Source organism: Centruroides sculpturatus, unplaced genomic scaffold (genome assembly GCF_000671375.1).
Source record: "Centruroides sculpturatus isolate CEXI.00-Female unplaced genomic scaffold, Cexi_2.0 scaffold407, whole genome shotgun sequence".
NCBI lineage: Eukaryota > Metazoa > Arthropoda > Arachnida > Scorpiones > Buthidae > Centruroides > Centruroides sculpturatus.
In genome coordinates, this window is record NW_019384947.1 from 418407 (window position 1) to 435608 (window position 17202).

The following is a 17202-nucleotide window of genomic DNA, read 5'->3' on the forward strand; positions in this document are numbered from 1 at the left end:
CCGAGTCTAAAAATATAAAAATCTTCGGGAGGATCCTTTATTTACCGATCTTTCCTTCCGTTATGTATAACAGCCAGGAAAAAAAAAATTTTATGATAAACTGCTTTCAAATTAGATAAATAAGCGTTTTATATGAGTCAATATAAATGATTCATATAAAAGTAATAAAAAGATGATTATCAACAAATTCCTCTATAAAAGATATCTTCTGAGAAGCAGAATAACAATTACAATATTAGATATTCTTTCGATTTATGAAAGAAAAAAAAACGAGAGATAAATCTCATTTTTCAAAGGGAAAGCATGAACATCATCTTTAAGGTACGCGTAGAATGATTATTTAAATCTTTGCTCATATAAAAATTATGTGCACAATTATAAATGTTATAAATGTGAACTTATAACGAGGCTGCAATTTTAATCATATTTTTAATTTATTTTATTTAAAATATATTCTCTTCACCTCAAATTAGTAGTATCTTGACCTTCTATATCATACTTTTTTTTAATGCCGGTCATCTAAGACTTTTCGGGGGAAAATATTTGAATTGAAATAACGTGACCTCTGGTTTGTATTGGAAGTTCATATATAATTAATCGGGGCCTCCTGCCTATAATATTTCATTTGTTATAGATATTAATCAATTTTTAATACAGTATAATGGAACAGAAAGATCTTTGCTTTGGGGGAAAATTAAATCGTGTCACCCACGATTTAATTTAATTTCTCTCCAAAGCAAAGAAAGTTTTGTTTAGGTTTTTAGATGCTATCACGTGACAGAGACAGTAAAATGAATGGTTTAGCCATTAAAGGTCGAGAGACATTGACCTACTTTATTGTATTACTGAACTGTAGGCGACGCTGCTGCCATCTTTTATGTATAATTAAAGTAAATTTTTTATAGATTTTTTACAGTATTTTATAATAACAGTATTATATAAAAGTAAACAATTTTATATATAATAAATTGTAATTTTATAACAATTGTCTAGCTGTTCGGATAATTTTATATTAGAAATCTAAACCGGTTTAACTGATGATTATTAAACAATTTTAATCATTTTTTTAACGAAAATATTATTAAATTTTTGAATTTTTAATAGGGAATTAGTCGAACGTAACAGATTTAAAATATATAAATTGTACGACAAAATGTTTTGATTGAATGATAATTAAGTAAATGACCAAACATTGAAAATTATTTTAATTCTTTTCGTCTTTATACAGAATATTAATTATTTCTAATTGAATATTTTAAAGTTTATTTAAATAATTACATTATAATTACTCTTGTATCAAATACAATTATGTAAATTTAAACGTACTCATTATAAAGTTAAATTAAACTTAAGACAAAATAATTATTTTCTTTTATTATAAATATAATTAACTAGCAGGTCCTTTTGTATGATAATAAAGTGTTTATATTTTTGCAATAGATTGTATAAACCACGTGGGAAGTATGTTCTCGTAAATATTGCGTTTATAAAAAAGTTATTGGGCTGAAATTTGAAAAAAATTGTAGACCTATAAATTCCCATTATCGTCCCCTGTCTGTCTGTCTGTCCTTTCTTAATTACGAGATAAAAGTTTGATAGATGAAAGTCGAGATCAGATATGGAAAGCTTAGGGCAGGAAGCCCAGATTAATAATATAGAACGGAAGTATGGTCATTTTGGTTAAAAATTTTTCCTCAAACGGAGTTATAGTAGCTATATGACCGACACGACTCTATTGCTAATGGGAAAAGTATGATGCACAGGGGCAAAACACTACTACACTCCACGCAGGCAAGTGTTATGTGCTACCCGTCGCAGTAATGGCGGTCTATTTCACGCTATATCATTGTCGCAGCAATTAAGTGAATATAATATATATATTTTTTAAAATTATATCCTTTTTTATAAGAATTATATTTAGTTTATTATTTTGTTAAATTTTTCCCACTAGATGGCGCAAGTGTAAATCAGCAAATCGAATGTAGATTAAAATTAATCGAATTTGCAGAAATCCAATAGATATTCTGGAGTGAGATGAACGACATTATCTATGTTAGAAATATGTAAACGTAACATCTGGGTTTCATAGTAATTGGTCGAACGGCCTAGGAGTGTATAGCGAACAAACAAACATCCTCATTTATAAACATAGAAGATTAGAGTACGATTTTTCTAATTTCTCAATAGAAATCACGAAAAAAAAATCTTCATAACCTTTAACTTAAATCCTGCAATAAATATAAAACTCAATTTAATTATGTTTATTATATAGGCCTACTTAATTACTATTTATCGCTAAATTACCTTCCAAATTGTTCCCCTTCTGCTAATGTATCTGGCAAATGAGTGTGTAAAGTTTCTGGTAAAAGCAAGACTAGAAGCCCACTAGTGATTGAAAACGTGCCAAGTAAAGTTAACGGCAATGCTTGATGAACAATCTCTCCCTGATTATGTAAATATAAAAAACATATTCGAGTAATAGAAATTTATTCGCTTTATAAATTCTTCGGCAACTTACCAATTCTTTCAAAAATGGCACAACTAAAGTTCCTATCCGAGCGCACATGGAACTCGTACCCATGCCAACATTTCTAATAACAGTAGGATAAATCTCTGACGAGAAGATGTATATAATTAAAAATGATGCCGATACACATAATTTCGCCATTACTGCGAAAAATATCCTCAATTCTAATAAATCTAAAATAATAATTAATTATATTTAGTATAAAATATCATAAGTTAATTTTATGTACTGTACAAATTAAACGTTACTTGAAGGTACAACTGCAGCTAAGATGCAAATGATGCCACTGGAAATAAGAAATCCAACTTGAGGCCTACGACGACCGATATATTTAATTAATAACATTCCTAATGTTGCAGCAGGAAATTCCACTAATCCACTAAAGAAAAAATATAACAATGGATGTCCCCCTATCTCGTTGGCATTTAAAGATAATCCATAATAACCGAAAGCCGAAGAAAACCTGATATACAAATTTTTAAATTACAATTTAAATGTTAATAGGCCTACTCTAATATTTATATAACATAAGATTTCTCTGACAAACTTACCATGCGTAACATAGAATTAATGTTTTTTTCCTCAAGTTTGGTGTTTTAAATAAATCTAGAATGTTTGCTTGGCGCTTCTTTTTATCTCCCATTTCCTATATTAAAATACAAATTCACGCTTTACATAATTTACTGATATAAAAACATTCGACTAATATGACATATTAGCCGCATGTTCTTATCAATGAATTATTAAATTTAAAAAAATAATCTTATCCATCGTTTACTAATTAATAATAAATAGCATACATTCTTAATTTTTTCAGATAAAAATAATACAATTTCTCTCAGATTTTCAACTTTAATATTGTTTTCTTTTAAGCATCTTTTCAAAATAGTTTCGGCTTCTTCCAGGCGATTTTGAGACAATAACCAACGAGGCGACTCTGGAACTAGCCTGTAAAAATTATAATTTATACTAAATAAATATATTAAACAATATAAATTTATAGAAATATAATCAATCATTTACCAATAAATACTTAAAAGGAGGAAGAATGGTAACGTAGCTATAAGTTGAATGTAAAACCAATCCCTGACCAACCAGACAATAGCAGGTAATATAATATAAGCTGTTGCCCATCCGTATTTCTGAATTAATCCAACATGAGAACGATATTCTTTACCGACACATTCCATAACTGTAAATGCATTGAAGAAGATCATTCTATTTTATGAATGTAAAATTAAACTTAAAACAATGTGAAATCATAGAATGAATGTTATACTAAAAATGCAATATACTGACCCAAAACATACATGCATATGTATGATCCGGATCTAAAGAATGCTATAAAAAATCGTGAAGCTGCAAATAGGGTATAAGTTGGAGATAGCATACATATTACTCCCGAAATGCCCGCACCAATAACACAAAGTAAGCTAATTCGTTTCCTACCGAATCTATAAATGAATAAAGTAAATGGGTAATAAATTAATCTAAAAGATATATTAATAATATAATAATTTATGCTTTAATTTACCTGTCAGATAACTGTCCACATATAAACATTGAAACTAAAAATCCAGAGAAATATAAGGTTTGACTTAAGGAGGTGAGCCATGCTTTATCACATACTAAATCCCACTATTAAAAAAAAAAAAAAAAAAACATTTTTAGCATATTACTTTTTATATTTTTATTCGTAATTAACATAGATTACTGTATTATTTTTCATTTGTTTTGTTTATTTATACAAGTACCAGTATTAGAAACACGTTTAACTCATTTTAATTTATATAAGAAAGTTTTAAACCGGTAAATTAATTAAAAGTATGAATTAGTTTTCTAAAATTTATTCTACTTTATCAGAAAAAGATATTTCGGACAATTGAATTAATTATCAACTACATCGAAAGCAGCTGTTAACACGTTTCATGGAAGAATATTGTATAAATATTTTGCACAAAGCATTCGTATCTATTTTCTTAGTCATTATTCACTTTCCATTTATTTTCAATAGCACGAAAGTAAAGGGAAAGTTAATAATTACTCATTTCTCAGCTATTTTGTTGGAAAAGTGCGATATTATCTAAGAAATCTCACTGATCGAGAAATTCTGCTTTAAAAGAAAATTATTTAATAGTTCTTTAATTTTTTATTGGCTTGGAATTTTATTAAAAAATAAACTGTGTTCAAAAAATCTATGTATATAAAACTAAATCCATGTCTGTTTGTCCGTTCGAGTATTATGTGAGAACGGCTGAGCCGATTTCTATAAAACTTTGTACACAGTTAAATAAATAAATAAATACCTTTTCGATTATTGTTGAATGATAAAAGTCAAGATCATAATGCCAACGATGGCATTCTATTTCATCACTAGAATTTGTAGTATTAAGATGAATGTCGTACATACGACATTGACTATACGTTAATTTTCCATCTCTTTCTTCCTTCGGGAGCATGTATTTCTTCCAGTCTTCTTCCGACATATTTAAATTAGACGAACACCAATAATTTATTTTAGGTGCCATAAAAGTTAATCCTAGATTATTCCAACAATTAGGAAATCCAAAGAAAAATAGAAACATGACAAGCTTCTTTTGCAAATATCCCCATCTTCCCATCAAATCGACGATGTCGGAATATTCGGGAATTTCTCTGTAAACGAAGAAGTTTAAAACTGCAATTTATAAATTAAAATTCTATTTATTTAATTCTTTACCTTTTTATTTCACTCTCGTTTCTTCTTTCCTCCATTTTATTTTTATTTGTATTTAAGTGACGGTTTGATTGATTTCACTCCTTAGAAGATTTTCATAACTATTAACTTAAATACATTTATCTTCCTTTTTACACAAAAGATGAAGCAATGAGACACTAAAATGTTTCTTATTCGCACGAAAGATTTCGATAGATTTACGCAATGTACTAAGTGCAATAAAATTAATTATAAATTATTCATAAATATATTTTTAAAATAGAACATAAATTTAACAATATTATATAGCATTGTTTTATCCTTTTATATAGAATATATTTTTAACATTATTGTATTTTAAGAAAATGTACTTATAATTAAAAGACTTGTAACTACATTTTAATGTATTAATTAGTAATTTATTTTTCAAATAATTTTTTAAATGTTAATTTATTTGATTTTAAATTAGAACGATATAAATATTGTTACAGCTTATTTCGAAAATGCTTGTCAATAAAACTTATTTCGAAAATGCTTGTCATTGTAAAGTAAACATATTATTAAAACTCGAAATAATAATGAAGTTGTGAAACCAAATTTTAATATTTAATTTCACGTTAACATTATAAGAGCCAAATATTGCCTTTCAGAAATATACGAGCCTCTACTGGAATACCTATTCTAGAGTCGGATCATCTATTTATATTATATATAGTTTAATTAATTACTGTAGTTATCACCGTTCTAACTATAGTAAATATCGCTATTACTCTACTAGTACTTTATTACTGACTAGGTAAACGCTCATTTAAGTCCGATACCACTCGAGATACGACACGTAACTTCCATCTTTCCCACCCTCTGGGCCTTTAATTAACTACCAAAATTTAATAGCGCCAATCTCCCTAATTCACAAACCTCTCTGCAAAATTTCAGAGATTTTCGACAAAAATTACATGAGTTATTAAGCTTCAATAAGGGTGATCAAAGTCGTGCCCCCAACACACACTAACATTCATACACACAGAATAAACCACCGAATTTTTTTGCATTTCTCGACGTTTCAAGGTTCCCCGAGCCCAAATATATAAAAATATTGTGGAGGGCCTTTTTTTTGACCGAACACCATACTTTTCCTCTGTTAAACTCGTACATAACAGAGGGGAAAGGTATCAACATGAATTGATTAAAAAATAAAGGAAGAAATAATAATAATTTATTAATTTAATACTACTACTACAGTACTGTATAGCTAAATCAACCAGTGCGAAAAAATTTAAATCTAAGACCTTTATTCAATAAAATCTCGTTAAATGGAAGGTCAACTGTCTACGGGTCCCTGGCACAGTATATAGGGCTTTTTCGTATAATATAATCTCGTTAACTTGAAATTGTGGGTACTTTTAACTAGAACCTATTTTGCCGTGTACACTCCACTCTTTAACAGGTTTATGATCGTCACTTTCTCTTATGTTCTATGTGAATACAGACATAAATTAAGATTATTAACCAGTAGGGGCGCCTGTACATTGGATTACTTGGTGCATGTGCTCCTTTTTTGTCTATCACGCTAGTAAAAATCTTGTTCAGAACATATTCGATAGAAGATTTCAATTGATAAATAAAAACGGATACCTAACTAGTAATTAATATTAATGTTTCGTATAGTTTTTTTTTTTCTAATGTTGGGGTGTTTTCACGTAACTGTACAAAACCAATTTATGATTAAAATAAGCAATATTTTTATTATACTTATATGGTTCTTAAGTAACTTGTTTACCATTTTAGTTGTATCTTTAACGATTAGTTATCAGTGGTTTAATACGCCTAGTCTGCTTGTAATGCACGTTTTGCAAAGGTATTTATATTGATGTCAAGCACTACCATATTAATGTAACCAGTTTAAAGAATGAAAAAAATAAAATTAAAATTAAATATTATTGAATAATTGCTCTTTTTCTTTGCCTTTGAATAACAAGCAAAAACTGTCTAATTTTATCTAGAATCGTGTAATGGGGACGATGAAAAGTCTAAAAATAAACTATTGGGACGACATAAATACCTGTACTTGCGATAACATTGAGTTTACACGAATTTATCAAATTTACTCAATATAAGGGGGTCAAATAACGTTATTTTTATAGTATTGTGTACATAAACAGGATAGTGAAAATAAAATATGCTTGTTAAAAATAATGCACTAACTAAATTTAATAGGGTTAAAAATTATTATGATATACCGTTTGTTTACAGAATCTATTTTTACTATTCATAAATAGTTGTAATTATTAAGAATTTGTAGTTATTGTGGAAATTATATAAGATAATTTTGTTTTAATTTTATACAATAAATTTAAGTCTAGTATCTTCAATTATACCTTTACACCGAGATATGATATCGTATTTCGCGTGACATTATTGTTTTTTTGCTCGGATAATTGTAATTTTTAGTGTAGCACAATGAAACAGTGTTAAAATTAAATATATTTATAGCCGAGTGGATACAACCACTAAACGTTGGTCGTGAGTTCGCGCCTGACTAACGAGCCAGCCGCGTGATTTTCCGGATTTTGCTCACGTGTCTAACACCTAAATAGGAGCCAATTTTCTATGAATGTCCTCCCGAAAAGTACCTCTCCTCTATAGCTCGGTGGGCTGCAATTTGAAACAATTGTAGATCTATAAATTTTAACTACCTGACCTTCCTTAATCTCCAGAACAGATTTAGATAGATGAAGGACGAAACCAGATATGGAAACTTTAGGGGTAAAAGGCCCGATTAACTATATACGAACTTTCTATTCAAACCGAAAGTCACGTTATTTCAATTCAAAAATATTTTTCCAGAAAGGTGTTAGATAGATGACTGGCACGATTCTATTGTTAAAGGAAAGTATGATGTACGGAGGAAAGCCACTACTAATTTGAGGTGGAGAGCATATATTTTAAGTTAAAATAAATTAAAAATATGATTAAAAAGTGTAGCCTGGTATTGTGACCGTGTCACAATAAATAATTGCTCATTCATGTGTCTTATTCCTTCAATCTAATCCAATCCTTACTATTAAACGATGCTTTGTCGTAAAACAAATGAATTTAACAATAACATAATGGATTTTTCATATCGCGTATCAAGAAAAATAGTTAATAAATAAGTGGTAAGATTAATTTTCTTAACTAAAAATAGTTAAGGTATTGTGTAATATTATATTGTTTGTTAAATTAATTAAGTAACAATATTCAGTGTTTAAGCTATTTTTATTTAGTGGATAAGATATTAGTTTGCTCGACAACAAAAATTAAAACCTTGATAGAAAAGGGAATTTGATCTATGATAAACCCTAACACATAAATTAGATAAGTGATCTTATTGGTAATTCGATAATGAGAAAATTCTGAACTAAATCAATAAATTTCTTTTGATTTTTACAACTCGATAATACATTGATTAGATGTCTTTCTGTATCTGATCACGACTTTTCTTTATGGACATGATTTGTATTAAAATTTAATTAATTTATTAATATTGCGTGTTTATTAACATATCAAGTTTTAACATGTATTATGCAAATTGTTAAGAATTCCTTAAAAATTTTATCAATTTTACGAATAGGATTGATGGAATAAGGCAACGCAACATAAGGACGATTTGTCAAAGGAGTAGCCTCCTTTCTATGGAAAATTGGGAAGGCTTTCTATGGGAAACTATAAAAATGAATGGGTAAATGGAATTTTTCTCCAATCAATTTACGCCTAGTTGAAAGTAAATTTTTCAAAATTTGTGCTAATGTCAGTAGATAAAGGATTATTAAGCTTGTCAGTTTAATCGAAATATCGAAGATAGTTCAATGTTATCAATTAATGCCATTGATAAAAGAAATGATAACTTTTCTAATGCATTTCGTAAGAAATGACTTCCCAGAAAATTGACATTATTAACAAATATAATGGAATTTATCACAAAACATTAATTATAAGCAGTTGTATAATTAAAATGATTGTTTCTACTATTACATTTGTCATTATCTTTACATAAAAATAAACATCCAACTGGGTTATTAATTAACTTAACAAAGACATTTTTATTTCAATAAATAATCTATCAAATTTTCTATTATAAAATTGAATAAAGTTTGAATTAATTTATTAAATTTTTTAAAATATTTTATAAATTATAGGCCTACAAAATTTATTTAATTATAAAAATTGTATTAATATCCTTGACGTATTTTTTAACTATTAATAATGCTTCCTACTTTTGAAAGCTTTATTTGTAGATAATTTATATTAAATCACAATTACTGTCATTAATATAAAATAAAAGGAATTCAGAAATTTTAGGTGGCAAAATGAATTAGTTAGCAGGATATCCTGAAGCTGTTAATTTGATGAAGTCGACTACTATTCATAATCTTCTATGAAAACGTATGAACAAACGCCTTTTTACCTCCACCCATTTCCATTCCAGGTAACTTTCTATAGCATTATTATTTTTTGTTATCTCTTTTAATACTACATCTGTATAAATATATATAAGCAGTAGGTCTCATTTCAGTTGCTGATTTCGTCTGAAATTTCTCACCGTTTAATATCAGGTAAATTTTTAATACTTTATATTATATAGATCATTGAATGCTAGACTACTTATTACTTTCCCGGCTGTTATATATAACAGAGGGAAAGTATGGTCATCGCTCAATAAATCACCCGCAAGATTTTTACATTTTTGGACTCGTGGGGCCTTAAAACGTCGACAAATACAAAGAAAAATCGACAGGTTTCTGTACGTTTGTGTGGGGAAACACGATTTTGTTCACTCTGTTTGAAGCTTAATAACTCCTGTGCTTTTGGTCGAAAATTTCTGAAATTTTACGGGTCGGTTTGTTTATTAGAGGGATTGATGATGTTAAATTTTGATGGTTAAAGGTCGACGGAGTGGGGAGATAATGGGAGTCGTGTGTATCTCCAAAAGGGTGGGACTTAAACGACGATTTTACTCGTTATTAGCATTTACAATTTTTTATGAAACCCATCCCTATCTTCAAAATTAAGCTTTTTGCCATTTTATAATAATTAAAAATATAGAATTTTTTTTATCACAAAATCCGATGACAGATGGCATTACATACAATTTTACTTATTAATTTTTATTAATAAACAGTCTTAAAAATAAATTAAAATACGAAATATTTTTCCACAGAAACTTCAACAACATGAATCGAGTTTGCATTGTTTCCTTGTTGCTGGGATTAATTTTATNATTTATATCTCATATAATAGTGTGAGGTTCCAAACTAATAAACAAGATTAATTTAATAACAATTACTATTATTAATAAAATTAAAATTAAGCACATGTACACATAATTTTTCACTTTCTTAATAATTAATATATGTGTCCATTGAATTTCAACAAATTTATAAAAGTTTCTTTTGGTAATCTGTTTTTATACATATGTGTGTGAAAGTATTTGTTTTGTATTATTATTATAATTTCAATTATTGAAATTATTAAGACAACAAATGAAGACAAAAAAAATGAACAAAATTTAGAATGCCACTAAAATCAACCACTACCACTGTGAGGCCCTGGGCTAGGATAAAAAACATTCTTTTAACCATATAACTAGACAGCGAATTTTACGCAAATGCCTATTTTTTCCCTTTGCATATACATGGCTAAGATTTTGTATGAACACTTTTCATGAACATTTAGACCGAAACAATGGTATTTTATAATGCCTAAAAATGCTTATTTTGATATTGCTGCCTATTTTTGCCTAAAACACAAAGTTTAGTTTGTTTTCATATTTTTAAAAAGTTTTTACTAATTTTTCATTTCATTTTCCACAAAGGTTTACTTTAATTCTTAAATTAAACTGCTTAAGTTCCATTTTTCTTCTGAAAATGCAATCAGACAAATTCATTTTATTATTATTATTGATTACTTATATTTAAGTCCCAGTGAATGCATATCCCAAGCAGAAAAAATTAGAATTCAATAATAATGGAAATAAATTACACCCTCTGATGCAATTTTATAGTAATAAAATTAAAACTATATGAAATATTTTAAAATATATGCTTTTATTTAATAAATATAGCGTTAGAGATGCTTTATTTGTCATTTTTAGACAGTGGATTTTAGACAAATGCCTATTTTTCCCTTAGCATATACATGGCTAAAATTTTGTACTATTACAGTGAACATTTCTTCGATATCAAAAAACTTCTGGCCACTTTAGCAGACAACGCAGTTTGTGTAATTAAAGCCAAGAAAATTTTGAATGACATTTATGTTCAGAACAAGTTAGTGTACATCAAGTGTTATTTCACATTCATTGCAGATACTATTACTGCTCTTGAAAGTAGTGGGAAACCNAGCAGGATATCCTGAAGCTGTTAATTTGATGAAGTCGACTACTATTCATAATCTTCTATGAAAACGTATGAACAAACGCCTTTTTACCTCCACCCATTTCCATTCCAGGTAACTTTCTATAGCATTATTATTTTTTGTTATCTCTTTTAATACTACATCTGTATAAATATATATAAGCAGTAGGTCTCATTTCAGTTGCTGATTTCGTCTGAAATTTCTCACCGTTTAATATCAGGTAAATTTTTAATACTTTATATTATATAGATCATTGAATGCTAGACTACTTATTACTTTCCCGGCTGTTATATATAACAGAGGGAAAGTATGGCCATCGCTCAATAAATCACCCGCAAGATTTTTACATTTTTGGACTCGTGGGGCCTTAAAACGTCGACAAATACAAAGAAAAATCGACAGGTTTCTGTACGTTTGTGTGGGGAAACACGATTTTGTTCACTCTGTTTGAAGCTTAATAACTCCTGTGCTTTTGGTCGAAAATTTCTGAAATTTTACGGGTCGGTTTGTTTATTAGAGGGATTGATGATGTTAAATTTTGATGGTTAAAGGTCGACGGAGTGGGGAGATAATGGGAGTCGTGTGTATCTCCAAAAGGGTGGGACTTAAACGACGATTTTACTCGTTATTAGCATTTACAATTTTTTATGAAACCCATCCCTATCTTCAAAATTAAGCTTTTTGCCATTTTATAATAATTAAAAATATAAAAAGTTTTTAAAATAAAATATCATAATAGATGGCATTATAAAATGATGAAGGAAAACTTAAGAAACTCGTTACTGGATTTTCTTTTTGCCTTTATCTGTTCTTCTATATTCTTCGGTAAATTGATATAGGCCTATATATAATTAATATATATATATACTGTATATATTAATTATAGGATGTATTCCTATATGAAAAATAAGAAAATAAAATCGATGTGCCGATTAGATTAAATTCATTGTCAGTTCGGTAGATGTGTTCGTGTGTTCCAGTGCAGAGTATTGTATCTGTATGATTATGCGTTAATACGTGATTAAAAAATTTTGCATCGAGTTGCTTAACTTTCCCGGCAACATTAAAATTGCGTATATGTACCATTTGTTATTAAAACCTTTTTATATTTTTAAAATTTCTAGTTACGCCATTGTTTTATATAAAAGTATAACATAATGCTGTAATCTTAATTAAAGAAATGGCATTAAAATAATTCTAAAACTTTAAGGTATGAAACCGAAATAAATTTTGAGGTCACATATTATTAATTTAGTATATTATTGAACATTAAAGAATATTCTGTTTGTTCTTAATAAATTTAGAAGTGGTTGCATATATAGTTCAATATTTCAGCAGTGTGTTTGGGTTGTAAGTGTATGTATATACTTGTTTAAGTAAGTATGTGTTTATGTATACATATATACATAAATTTATATAAAATTGTATCAAAAGTAAGAATATATTTATATATACAAGATACAATTTATATTATTATCGTTGGAATTCTTATAATTTGCATACCCTCTAGGCTATTTGCTGATAATAAATATTTCTATCATCTTCATTAATTAATAGTAAAATCTCTTATTAATTTTTATTAATAAACAGTCTTAAAAATAAATTAAAATACGAAATATTTTTCCACAGAAACTTCAACAACATGAATCGAGTTTGCATTGTTTCCTTGTTGCTGGGATTAATTTTATGTTCTGCCAAAGCCGAAGATGAGAAGAAATCGCTTAGTCCATCGGATATCCCGAGCAAAGTTATGGATATGTTTAAAAATATGGCAGAAGCAACTAAGAAACAAGGACAAGAAAAAGTCGATCAGGCCATGAAAGCAGTGGAAAAATTCAAAGAAATAACAATGGAGAAAGGAGAAGATTGGTGGAAAAATATCTCGAATTTTTTTACCGATGGTGGATTACAAGAAAGCGTAAAAAATTTTGGTATGAAAGCAATTGAAAAAGGCAAATCAGTTTTTGGTTGAAAGCTTCTTTGATACCTGTTGATACTAATGGAATACTGTAGGTATCAAAAGAATATGTAACAATGGAATGTTAGAAATTGATATAAAAATTAAACCCTTTTTGTAATACTTTTTAAATCTTTATTTTCAATTATGAAAGTATCAAAATTCTAAATATGCATACATTACATATGATTTACAATGTATATTTGATCAATAAATGAACACTTTTATACATAAAGCAGTTATACTTTTTGTGAAAAAATGCATTATCACAAAATTGAAATGATTTACAATAATAGTCTATATCTAAAACTATACAATTTTCTATTCTAATATTTAAAAAAATCGCGATTCTTGCACTTTCCACAATATACCACAAATCGATATTAATCTCATAAATTCATATTTATCAATGATAAAATAATGAGAAATTTTGCCATGTTTATCTTCTAGTAAAACATAATTTGTATGGCTTCGGCCGATAAAATACTCCAGTTATACCATCTAAATCATGACTGAATCCTTCTGGAAACGACACTTTGTATCGTTGTAATATGTAAGTAAAATAAAGATATAATTCTACTTTTGCTAAAGATTTTGCTGGACACGATCTCTTTCCTATAAAATTCATTAATTTTCAATTATTTGGTCCAAAAACAACAACAAAAAAATCTAAAAACTACTTGATGTCTCACCTATTGAGAAAGGCATGAAAGCATCCTCGTTCTTTACGTAATCTGTTTCTTTATTTAAAAATCTTTCGGGGAAGAACTTATTTGGATTTTTCCAATGAGCATCATCGTTATGAACACTCCATAAGTTTATCAAAATATTAGTTCCTTCGGGAATCTGATAACCTTGAAGAGTTGTATCTTTCAGAGCACTAAATAACGAAGATTAATTCAAAATTAAAAGTGTTCGTAATTTACTTTAAAATATATTAATTGGTTTAAAACTTACTATCTTAATAGATTAAATGGGACAGTAGTTTTCCATCTCTGGATTTCCATCATTACCGATACTGTATATGGAGTTTTCCAATGATCGGTCCATGAAGGAAAACTATCTTTTCCTATGACTGAATCTATCTCCTTTTGGACTTTCTTCTGGACTTCCTGATAGTGTGCCATTGTTAAAAGAGACCAAGCAATAGCTATTCGAATTGTTTCGGTTCCTACTTTATATAGCGTTTGAATATTCCCCAAGAGCATTTCCTCTAAAAAATATACATTTATTTTAAAATATAATTCATGTAAATTATTCGTATTCTATAATAAATGAATATTTTTACCAGTAAATGAACTCTCGGCATTTTAATGGGAGTCGTGTGTATCTCCAGTAGGGTTGGACTTAATGACGATTTTACTCATTATTAACATTTAAAAGTTTTTATAAAACCCATCCCTACCCTCAAAATTAAGCTTTTTTTTCCATTTTATAATAACTAAAATATAAAAAGTTCATAAATAAAATATGATAATAGATGCCGTCACCAAATGTTGTCGGGAAAGTTAAGCAACTCGTTGCTGGATTTTTAAAAAATCTTTATAACGTAGTATATTTGAAAATTATCGAAATTCCTTCTTGGTCCCATTAACCTCCTCCTCGAATGCCTGAAAAGTCGTGCAAGATTTTTTTGCCAGCTTTCATCTTCGTGATGACTTCCTCTTACAACCTCATCAATATATTATCGAATAAAAATATAAATTAATCGCTTTACATCCTTTTACTAATGTAAACTTGAATTTTTTATAAGTATTTTTGTTTTAAAAATATTTTTAATAATTACATATTTGTAAATGTATGAAGAATATTAAAAAAATATGAATGCTATTCCGAGAATCTAACCTTTCAGTAGATATAGAAAACAGTTTTAAAATTAGTAATTAAATTTATATTATATATTTATCTTCATATATAACACAACATAAACAGCGTAATCGTATAAAATATAATTAGCAAACATTCCAGTTTTTAATCAATGTTTAATATATTAAAATATTTTAATAATTTAAAACTTCAAGTTATTAAATTATTAGCAGATATGCCCGGCGATACCCGGGCATAAGAGCAAAATTAAAACATGAACAGTATTTAAAATTTGGTAATTTTAATTATATATATCACGAAATGTCAAGAGATGATATCAGGAGTAATGGAATGTTCAGGTATTATGGTAGTATACTCTACATTTTCTTTGGAATCCTAGAGAGTAATTATGCAACCTTTGAGGCAGACCGATTAAAGCGTTAAGAAGTACATAGAGAACAAACAAACGGACATTCTATATGTAGATTATTGCTGTGCATCTCACTTTATTATTTTAAAACTCAATTCTCTAAGCAGATTTACAACGAAAAAAAAAACAGAAGGAAGTAAATTACTTTAGAAAGTTTAATTAAGCTTACTTGGATTTTGTTTCTACAAAATGCAAGAAACGTTATCTCCAATAATTATCAGAATATGGATAAATTCATTTGGCTTATGTATAATTGGCTAATTCAAATTTTTAATTTGTGTTAAGTGGATAAATAACGATTTCTCTGTATAAATGTTACTGTAGACCTTGAGGTACAAACTCCACTCGATAATCAAAACTGTTATAAGACATATCATTTCAACAAATATAATTTAATATTTAGATTTAATTGATTAAGAGTTGGACAAATATAACTATTTACTAGATAAGTTTTAGATAATATATCTCCAGCTTCTTACTACTAAATTTAGACGTAACGTTCTCTGTCTTGCAAATACAGAGCATTATCGATATAATAAACACTGAAAGTACCCAGCTAAGTAATTCATTATATCAGGAATTCGCTATATACATAATAGCAATAGCATAGAATTGTTAGTTATATCAGGTGTCATTACAGTATATCAGTTCAAGAGTCCAGTAATTTATCTAACAGAGTAATTCATGCTCTGTTAGATATATCTATCATAATAAATGTTTACAAGATCGTAATTGTTAAAATACCATTGTATTTTTATAGCAAAAATTATTTCTTAATTTAAACGTTTGATATTGTCTATTGTATAAATGTGCGATACGTATGTGTAGGGGGTTAGATTTATGAAAGAATGGTAAGGATGTAAAAATGTGGTACAAATTAAAGTTTACATAACGATACAGAATGTTCAAGAGACTTTAAAGTAACAGAAAAGTGTTGATGCGGAGAATTTTATACAAAAAGACTTAGGTAAAATACATGACAAAAGCAACCGATCCATAAATTTTCCCCAGTCCACTGGTATAATAAATTGCTGGTGCAGTTTCGATTTGTTCATTTAATCATTTATTAATAAATTCAGATAAATTAGATCAAAACTTGCTTGTTTCTGAAAAATAACTATAAATATAGAAAGTTGTAAGGGAAATTAATAATGTTATTGAACGATGCCGATTACAGCTTGCATGATTAGATACAGAAATGATATTTTATAAAATAATCGCGTGTCTGAAGCGAAAGAACTCTTATTTTATTTACAAATTTTAAATGTAATGCAATTTAAATTATTTCTTTTTCATTTCATTAATTAAAAATTACTTGTAAACAAATGCAAATTAATTGTAATTCTAAATAAATTTAATTAGAAAGATCATACTTTGCCGTTATATTGCTA

General features: G+C 27.9%; 2 protein-coding genes and 1 long non-coding RNA gene across 4 annotated transcripts; 1 reads left to right on the forward strand and 2 right to left on the reverse strand.

Moving 5' to 3' along the window:
- Positions 1-2300: 2300 nt before the first annotated feature.
- Positions 2301-5314, reverse strand: LOC111632218 (organic cation transporter protein-like). Its single transcript, XM_023376596.1, has 10 exons — positions 5247-5314; positions 4834-5182; positions 4062-4165; positions 3827-3981; positions 3551-3719; positions 3328-3475; positions 3079-3173; positions 2776-2990; positions 2519-2700; positions 2301-2444 (listed from the first exon to the last, which is right to left on the reverse strand). The coding sequence occupies exons 1-10, from the start codon at positions 5279-5281 to the stop codon at positions 2301-2303; spliced, it is 1596 nt and encodes a 531-aa protein (XP_023232364.1). The 5' UTR covers positions 5282-5314.
- A 6337-nt stretch (positions 5315-11651) lies between these two features.
- LOC111632215 lies at positions 11652-13328 on the forward strand. Of its 2 annotated transcripts, XR_002757830.1 has the most exons (3): positions 11652-11711; positions 11799-11838; positions 13248-13328. It is a non-coding gene; the product is annotated as an uncharacterized LOC111632215 (long non-coding RNA). The 2 variants fall into 2 exon arrangements; XR_002757829.1 differs by lacking the exon at positions 11652-11711 and having other exon boundaries at positions 11756-11838.
- An 85-nt stretch (positions 13329-13413) lies between these two features.
- On the reverse strand, positions 13414-14882 carry LOC111632214 (vitamin D 25-hydroxylase-like). The gene is made up of 4 exons (XM_023376593.1): positions 14864-14882; positions 14533-14788; positions 14268-14455; positions 13414-14190 (listed from the first exon to the last, which is right to left on the reverse strand). Exons 2-4 carry the CDS (start codon positions 14781-14783, stop codon positions 14015-14017), a joined length of 615 nt encoding a protein of 204 aa, XP_023232361.1. The 5' UTR covers positions 14784-14788; positions 14864-14882; the 3' UTR covers positions 13414-14014.
- Between the last annotated feature and the right edge of the window lie 2320 nt (positions 14883-17202).